We start from the raw sequence: 9,218 nt of genomic DNA, 5'->3' as shown, positions 1-9,218 counted from the left end.
GGGGCGAACCGGGGACAGGAAGGCACATCGACCAGGCTGCTAACGATGCAAATGGATCCGCTGCCTTTTTCTCTTCATAAAATTGCAATACTAGACCGTTTTATTTCCATATTCACACAAGCGCACGGACTCACTCCGAGGCGGTCGAAATTGCAGCCAGATGGAGACAACCTAGCGGAAGAGAAAGCTTTACCTTATTTACCCAAGCGGAGACGCACGTAGATTGACGCTTGGCGGAGCCAACAACCTTTCTATTCGCGGAAATCGCCTGGAAATCGCCTCTGTGTGTGTGTGTGTGTGTGTGAGAGAGAGAGAGAGAGAGAGAGAGAGAGAGAGAGAGAGAGAGGGACTGCAGGGTGTGTTATAATTTGGACCGCGATGGATCGGAGGAAGAAACGAAGAAGAATCAAGCGGGAGCACGCGACTGAGCTGGGGCTCCTCGAGAGGTGGCCTGCTATGGCTGAGCAACCTCTGCATGTCCAGCGTAGGTGCGGGGGAGGATTCTGCTCCCAGCCCCTTGCTCTCAATACGGTCTCTGTCCTGGAGGTTCAAGGTGGTTATAGAATTGCTACCCTGGCAAGTTTGGCGAGTGGCTGGAGCCCTTGGAGCTATTGCTCCCTTTCCCCTGCTGAAGCAGAGAACTTAGAGGTGCATGCTGAGGCTGTGCCAAGAAACGGCTGATTTTTTTTATCTTGGGTTTCGTCTGGAACCAACACCCCACTCCTTTTTGTGTAATCGCTGCCTAGCAAAGCTGTATTTCTGGTCGTACCTTCCCTTCCGATTGCTTTTCGTATTTTTATTTCACACAAGCGTGACACCGTGCTAGGATTTTTATTGGTGCCCCCCGCCCCCCAGTGCTCCTGGAACGACAAAAAGACGGACTGCGATTCACTCCGGAATCACTATCAAGCAAATATAATATTCGCTTTGAGAGGATCGTTGTTGTTGAAGTTTCACAGGAAAAGTGCAAAAAAAAAAGAGCCCCCTCTTCAAAAACAAAATGGAAAGAAATTTTTGTTTTTGTCCTCCTTCTCTCTTCCCGCCTCTCCTAATCCTCTTGAGTCCTTTCAAAGCGCCAAAAAATAAATAGAGTTAACTGGGGTAAAGAGGCAGTAAAGTCACTGAGGGATGAAATACAGCAAAATACTCTTTTAAAGCAAATATCTGAACTCTTCAAGAGTGATTAGTGTCCACAAGGGCTCGGCGGAGGAGCGGATCGAAGCGAGATTCGGTAAATGGTTCAGTGAAAAGGGTCACCCAAAGTTGGCGGTGAGCGTCAGGGACTGGGAAAACTTGTGAGTGAGCGCTCGCGTCCTTCAGAACTGGATCGGCTGGCGGTTTCTTCCCGACCTCCAGACGCCCCGGATAGGACCTGACCTACCCCACACTTTCCCTGTCCCACCACCACTCTGCCTTCTCCCACCCCGGCTCTCTCTCTCCAGCAGACTAGCGAACAGCCCCCAGAGGTACTTGGAGTTAGGAAATCAGAACCTCGCATTATAGGCGCTTGAGGTCGACTTTATTTTCACTACCCAAACTGTTGGAAAGTATTTAAACTTAAGCAGAAACAGCTGGATTGCTGGCACTGCTTTTTGTTGCTGCGAAGGACGGCTTTGTAGTTCAGAACTGGCTTCTTAGAAGGGAGGAAGCCTCGGTTGCTTATGTATATGTATATGTATATGTGCCTAGTCTGTAAATAAACTCATCTTTCCTCCCCGCCGGTACCCCTTCCCCAGCAAGTGTGTTAAAATTACATATACTGTATTAACTGATGATAGGATTTTCTCCTGGGTTTGTATTTTAATGTATTCGATCTCAGAGAGTCAGGTATATTCTAGAATCTCTAGACATTATTATAAAACTATTGTCCTAGCACTAGTATACTTCTAGGAGCTCTTTGGCTTTCATTCCAACCCATCAACACAGGATCGTCAGAAAATCTGTACAGTAGACTGCAAAACTTTGTCTCTTGGGAGGGAGATCCCCTCTGATTTCAAGCAGAAAATTAAAGCAGAACAGGACTCGCTTTAAGCTTCTTTTAGGATCCAGATCAAAATGATCCAAGGCAACTGGATTGTTGGTGGGGATAGATCGCGATAGCGATTTCTGTATGGAGGCACACACACGCATCTTTTGGTCACATCTAGCATTTCCAGGAGTGAGGAACACGTGTCTGTGACTGGAAATCCCACCACTTTCCACGCCTCTGAAGGGCATTTAGGGTCACAAATATGTATAGGTATCCTTTCCTTGATCTCACCGGCATTTACTCGGAAGTGAAGATTATTGATGTTCCTGGAAGTTTCTCCTACTATGTAACCTAAGCGCTAAACTCCGACGGCTGGGAGACTTAGACTGGTAAGGTCAACATTGCCGTCGGTGGATAAGTAGCAGAGACCTTTTCTCCCTGGACGCGAGCTTTCCTATGAGGTATTTCTGCGTCACACTCTCACCAGCGCCTTTCGCTTAAATCCCCGCCTATCTTTATGCTTCTCACAGAGAATATGCTGAAGTCAACGTTCACCGAGCCTATCTCAGAACGTTGTAATAAAAGGAAAGATAGCTGCATTTCACCATTTCTCTGCAGAATGCCAGATGAAGGGGGATTGCACACCAGCGGGAAAGCGCGGGGACTCGTAGATTTAGTGGAGCGCACCGTAGTGGAGCTTGGGAGACGCTCTTCCTCGAGATCTGCATAGATCCAGGACTGTCCAAGAAAGTCTCGGTCTGGTTGGATCTATGGGGAACAGTTCGGAGGAGACTGTTCTCCCCGGAACCACCAAAAATGAGACGGGGGTGGGGTGGGGCGCTTTGTGCGGTTGTTTAGACATTTCAGCTCATTATGTGCATGGGTGTCCCACCCCACCCGCTCGTTTCAGGAAAGCCAGCGGGTTGGAGCGGGGTGGGGGGCAGCTTCGGAACCTCAGCTATTCTGGCCCTGCCCCTTATCGCCCTGAAGAGACGCGTTAGCTGGTGGAGAAGAAGGAGAGAGATTATGTGGACGGCGTGTCTCCTCCCTCCGCTTTTTGCAACACACACAATCCGCCACGCTCCAGAACCAATGCCCAGAATCGAGGTCCCAAACGTGTCGATGCCCAGATTCTGTGAATCCCAGGGTAACTTGGCCTCTTTCTCCTCCCTCCCAAATTAATCGGGCATGGGCATCTCCCCTCCTCGATCGCGTATTATTCCGCCTCCTTATTACTTGTAGGGGATTTTCTTTCCAGGCTCAGGGAGGGGGTGGTCGTTGTTTATTTAGCTGGAGTAAGGAAGTCGATTAAAAAAGAAAGAAAAGCTTCGCCTGTCTCCAGGCTCTATAAATGCCATTGATTTATTTCCCCCCCACCCCACACACACACGGAGGGGAGGGGACTGAAACTGAGCTAGCGGATTGGAGGAGTGCTGTGAGCAAGGCTGGATATGAAGGAGAGGAGGGGTGGGGAGGGGGCTCTTCAGAGCTCGTCACCCCTCCCCCGACTCCCCCACCAGACAGCTGAAGACCCCCTCCGACTCTCTCTCTCCCCTCAGCCGCTCTGGAGGTCCCCCTCCCAGCTCCCCCTACTGGGGACGCAGCCTCCCCACCCCCTCCGGGCTCTCTGCTCCTTTGGCTCCGCCCCTTTGTGATTGAAACGCGGATCACGTCGCGAAGAGGCGGGGGTAGCTGCAGGGGGAAGGCTGGGGAAGAGCCGGGCCGAGCCGAGCCGAGCCGAGCCGGGGCTTCGGCAAGAGCGGCCTCTCCAGTCGCCGGGCGGCTGGGCGGCTGGGCGGGCGGGCGCAGGAGGCAGGCAGGCAAAGCCAGCAACAAGTGCGCAGGAAGGCAGGCAGGCAGGCAGGCAGGCGAGGCGAGGGAGGGCGAAAGCTGACGTCAGCGAGCGGAGTATTATGGTCTGGGCTGTGCTGGCCGCCGCCGCCGCCGCTGCCGCCGCCGCTGCTTTTCTGCTGCCAGCGGCCGAGTAAACATGGAGCTCTCCGCCGTGGGCGAGAGGGTCTTCGCGGCTGAGGCCTTGCTCAAGAGACGCATCCGTAAAGTAGGTGCCCCGGCCCTGCCTGGCAGCGCAGTCCCGGCTTTGTGCGCGCGGCACCGAACCCGCCAGGCCCGCCCGAGGCCGCAGGCAGGCAGGCAGACGAGCAGGGCTCTGCTCGGCTCCGCACGGCTCCCTCCTTTCTGCAGCAGCGCTTTGCTGCCTGCCGCTCCCCCTTTCGGCTCGCGCTGCGCAGATTGCCACCATCTCGAGCGTCGCGGACGTTTTCCTCCTCTTAAATGCATGCACGTTTTGGCTGCTGCGGCTATATTTTGCTGCACGCAGTTCTGCATGCATATTGGATCCCGGCTTGCAGCACGCCCCCTTTTCATGCATGGATTTTTTCCGCCCTTGCAGCTTGCCTTTGCATTTTCGTGGCATGCTTTGGGCTGCTTGCTTTTTTTTTTTTTAATTGACGCATGCGGTCGGGAACACCTTTGATTTTTATGGCGAGTACGTTCTGGCACCAGTTTATTTGGTACACCCTCCTGAAATGCATGCTCATTTGTTTCTTCTTGACAACTGCAGGGTCGTATGGAATATCTGGTGAAATGGAAAGGCTGGTCTCAGAAGTAAGTAGACCTTAGTGTAGTCTAATGTACATTGATAGCAAAAATTGCAGTAGGACTGGAGATAGTGCTTTGTTGGGTAGATGGAGGGACACATTTTTTCAGAAAGCTACCTTCCACTGCTGTGTTCTGGAAGATAAGGAAATATGTGTATAGGAGGGAAAAACAATGTATCTTCTGTTTCTCTTTCTCTCCCCCTCTCTGTTTGACTTTCTTCTTCTTTTTGCTAGATACAGCACCTGGGAACCAGAGGAAAACATTCTTGATGCCCGTCTGCTTGCTGCTTTTGAGGAAAGGTATGTTTGTTTGAAGAAACCTAGGCAGTCTTATTTATTAGAGCCATATCACTATGTTTTAGAGCACTGTTAAATCACTCTATGTCCTTACCATGTATGCATTTATTTTTCTTAAAAACCACATTTAGGGAAAGAGAAATGGAACTTTATGGTCCTAAGAAACGTGGCCCCAAACCCAAAACCTTCCTTTTAAAGGTAAGAAAGAAAAGTACAAGAGCCATGTTTTTTGAGTTGCTAACTGTGATCATAATGGAAAATGCAACTTTTTTTAAAATTAAAACGCCACATTTTGAAGAGCCAAGTCCTTTACTGCTGTATGTGTGTGTGAGGGAGGGGAGGGGAGGGGGTCACTCTGCCTTTAAATTGTGTTGATAAGATTGTTGTGGCATAGGATTAAAGTGGTGCAGTTGCTTTCACTGTTTTGCAGGCCCAGGCCAAAGCCAAAGCCAAAACCTATGAATTCCGCAGTGACTCTGCTAGGGGCATCCGGGTGCCTTATCCTGGACGGTCTCCCCAGGAGCTTGGCTCTACCTCCCGGGCTAGAGAAGGACTGAGACAGATCCCACTGCCCCCTCAAAGCAGCTCCACCACTGCTACCCCCAACATGCCCCGAATGGAGATGATCCAGGAAAACAGGGTGGGGGCAGAGGAAGACCGATCTGAAGGCTCCTTTAAAAAGCGAGGGCCAAAGCCCAGGAAAGACCTGCCTGAAATGGCAGACGTTACCTCCAAGCGGAAATCAATGGAGCCTGGGGACAAGATGGTGGTGGACTACCTGAAAGCCAGAAAATTGGAAGAGGCAGCTAACTCTGGGGCAGCAAAATTCAGTTCAGGACACAGTGTGATCCAGCTAGCCCGGAGACGGGAGCCTGAATTACCCAGTGCTGTTTCCAATCCCAGGGCAGAAGCTGGTGTTAAGCTGGGTGCATCTGAGACTTACCCTCCTAGACTGACCAAGCACAGGGCGGATTTCCTGGATCCAAAAGGGCAAAGTGGTTTGGACTTGGGGACTCCTAAGATCTTGCACAGCTCTGCAAACCAAGGCAGCTTGTATCGAGATGGCATAGGGACGCAGGCTGGCAGGCCTTCCCTCATCGCCCGCATCCCTGTCTCCCGGATCCTGGGTGACCCAGAAGAAGAAGCATGGAGCCCATCTCTCAACAATTTGGAGAAAGTAGTAGTGACTGATGTGACATCCAATTTCTTGACAGTAACCATCAAGGAGAGCAGCACAGACCAAGGCTTCTTTAAAGAAAAGCGGTGAATTCCTTGGGAGAAGAGGAGAAGTCATTGAAAGGCTTTGGATAGAGGTTGGCTGACTTGGGATTTTTAAAAACTTTTATTTTTAAACTTTTTCTGGACAGGCTTGCATTTCAAATTATCTGTCCCTAATTCTTTCTTTATACCCACCCCCCCAACCTTGCCACCTTGCCACCAATTTCAATTTTGGTTGAAAAAATTATCTCTAGAGTTATATTTTCTATTAGATGTAAATATGTTATTTAAAGAAAAATACATATATATATCTATATACATACATATAAATATATATATTTCAACTCTAAGTTGTTTGATTGTTGCTTTTTTAATTTAAAGCTTTTGGAGAAGGATAATAAAACAGAAGTGATGCATCTCTTGCCTCAACTGCAAGAGCTGGTGTAGATAATGAATGATCTTGTTAGCTAATCACAACATCTTAATTTAGGGTTTTTTTTTTCAATTGTTTCCACTCCCTTCCCACAAATATGATGTTGACTGATAATATGGGGATATTATATTCATCTGGGAACTAAAAGAGCTCCAGGTTTTTTTTAATTATTGTTATATTATAAGGTGTTGCTTTGTACAATCAAGTGTGCTATATACACAACTGTTCTGGCTGGACAGCTGAAGTAAGCACTTGACTTTACAGTATTGTCTTGCTTTGTTTTGCTCCAGTTGAAAAAAAGTTGTTGTTCTAAAAAGTGTCCATTAAAAACAGTTGAAAGATGTTTTAGCAAAGAAGTATTAACTTGAATACCTTTTCTTGCAAGGGAGAAGGGGATGTGTAAGATTTTTAAAAAAAGTGTAGCTGCTGTTATGCACTTTAATATGACTGTCATAGAGGGAAGGTGGGAATAGTAGAAGAAGGAATTGAGCTGATAGTTTAGTTTAACTTTGGATTTTTTTTTCTTCATCCCTTCCCTGCTCACTCCAATAAGAAAATCTGTTTACATTCCTTACATGCCAGAAAGTTGGGGAGGAAAGCATCTGACTGGTCATATTTTCAATGTTCCTGCTGTTATATTGAAAGTGGATTTTCCATCTTCCCCCAGTGTTTGCAGTTCCTTTGTAGGCTATTAGATGAATTTTAATGTGTGGCATAAAATCATTGTTTTCTTCATACATCTCAGTCTCATAGAAAACAACTTCCCATGTAATGTTGCGGGGAAAGACCAGTTTCAAAGTTAGCTGTTTTTAGAGCTAGATTTCTTTCTTTTTTTCTTCATTTTCTAGAAAGAAACATCTGATCTCACAGTCCCCCCATGAGATTTCTAAGTCAAATGATTAAAAAAAAAGAGTAGTTCTTCTAGCTTGTCAACTTTACGCAGACATTTAAAACATTTTTCTGCTCCCTTGAAGAAAGCAATATGGAATCTATTCAGTATGAACTCTGTTTAACTTTACCAGAAAACGGTTTGGTTCTTAACTCTGAAAGCTCCTGATTAAGAGGGAACATGCAGAGGGAATTGGGGGAAGGGTTGCTTTCCTCTGCTTTTAGCAGGTGCTGTGGTGTCCCAATAGATATTGATTTAAGCATCTTTTGTTGGTTCAAAAAACACAAATCTGCCTCGCAGCCCCTAAGGGCCTGGCAGGGGGATGTGTTGACTTCTCTGTCTTTTTCTGAATGGCTGACTCACTGGGCCCTTTTAAAACACTTTCTAATTTGGGGAGTGAACAAGGCATGAAACTCGATGTGTGGCCTAATGAGAAGAGACACTGAGAAAAACAGGTGAATGTTGGAAGAAGCAGAAAAGCCCTTGTCATTTCTGGGCTCAGCTAGAAATACTATTTCTTGACCCACCTACCTCCTTCTGCTTATGGGGGGGTGGGATTTCTCCAATGAAATCAACATGGACATTTTCTTTAGATTGTGCTGAAGAAGTGAGCCAAGATCCTTTTTTTTTCCTGTTCTCCCTCCCTCTCTTATTCAAAGGAAAACCAATATTTTAAAGTCCAGTCAGCTCAAAGCATTTATGTAGCGCTGCAGATGTGTTGAGTTCAACCAGGGGTGAGGAAGTATGTCAGCATATGGGTTTGTTGACAGTGGTTCCATATAGGCTGGAGCTGGAGTGGGGAAGAGGGGGGTGCCTAGGAGGAATACTTCCTGGGTGGAAACCATCTTAAGTGCTGTCCCTGCCTCCTCAGGTGTCAAAGGTGGTATATGCCCCCTGTGATGTGGGTTTCTAGAGGCACACACATGGGAATATAAAAGCTAGACCGACATGTGAGTGTATCTGTCTGTGTACATAGTTACATATATTGAATGTATGTGGGTGTGAGTTATTTAATTCTCTTTTAAGATTTGTAAAAGGAAAACAAAACATTATTGAACTGGCCTCACAGTCTCAGAAGTGAAGCTTAAGTAGGTGTCTTCTGCAAATGTGGAATGTCTAATACAGTACCTGCTTTTTATGTGAATTGAAATATATATAATTCTTTGTAAATAGAGACTTGGCTTTGTTTCATTTGTTGCTCTGTGAGGTAAAATACTCCTCCTCCTGATCTACAGTTCAGAGGGTCACCCAATCTTGCTCTGCTAAGAGGCTTGTGGGAAGAGCCACACAGCAGCCTTTTGGCTAATTCAGCCGTTCCTCTGATCTGAAGCTGGGCGTGTGCACCAGGCCCATTTCCTGAGTGAGGTGCTGAGATGATCCTACCCCTCCCTGTAACTGGCTGCTCAACATGCAGCTGAAAGAGGAGCCTTTGAGGTACTTCAGTCCCAAACTTCAGGTAGTGTAGACCTGACCTAAGGCAGTTCTCTTACTGGGTCACTGAGAAATCAAACAAATAAAGAATTCTCCCTTGGGAAAATTATTACCTATCATTTTTGGCTGATAATGGGTTTCCTTGTGCCCCAAGCCTCTTTCTCTTGGGTCATTCATCAGTCTCTGGGATCAAGGAAGGTCCAAAGAAGTTGAAGTTTAAAAGGGAGAACACAATCCATTTATATTTATCACCAAGCCACGGATGGAGGCTGGATCAAGCCATGGTTGGAGGCTGGATCTAATAAACATTATTGGACATGAATCAATCTATTTTCAGTGGGTTAATTAATTCAACAACGTTGC

General features: G+C 47.2%; 1 protein-coding gene across 1 annotated transcript; it reads left to right on the top strand.

Moving 5' to 3' along the window:
• The first annotated feature begins 3,705 nt into the window (after positions 1–3,705).
• On the top strand, positions 3,706–8,600 carry CBX8 (chromobox 8). Its single transcript, XM_063293362.1, has 5 exons — positions 3,706–4,028; positions 4,551–4,594; positions 4,822–4,887; positions 5,016–5,082; positions 5,315–8,600. Exons 1-5 carry the CDS (start codon positions 3,960–3,962, stop codon positions 6,149–6,151), a joined length of 1,083 nt encoding a protein of 360 aa, XP_063149432.1. The 5' UTR covers positions 3,706–3,959; the 3' UTR covers positions 6,152–8,600.
• The last annotated feature ends 618 nt before the right edge of the window (positions 8,601–9,218 follow it).

The sequence above is a fragment of the Candoia aspera genome, chromosome 2 (assembly GCF_035149785.1).
Source record: "Candoia aspera isolate rCanAsp1 chromosome 2, rCanAsp1.hap2, whole genome shotgun sequence".
Classification (NCBI taxonomy): domain Eukaryota; kingdom Metazoa; phylum Chordata; class Lepidosauria; order Squamata; family Boidae; genus Candoia; species Candoia aspera.
This window is presented reverse-complemented; position numbering and strand designations above follow the sequence as displayed.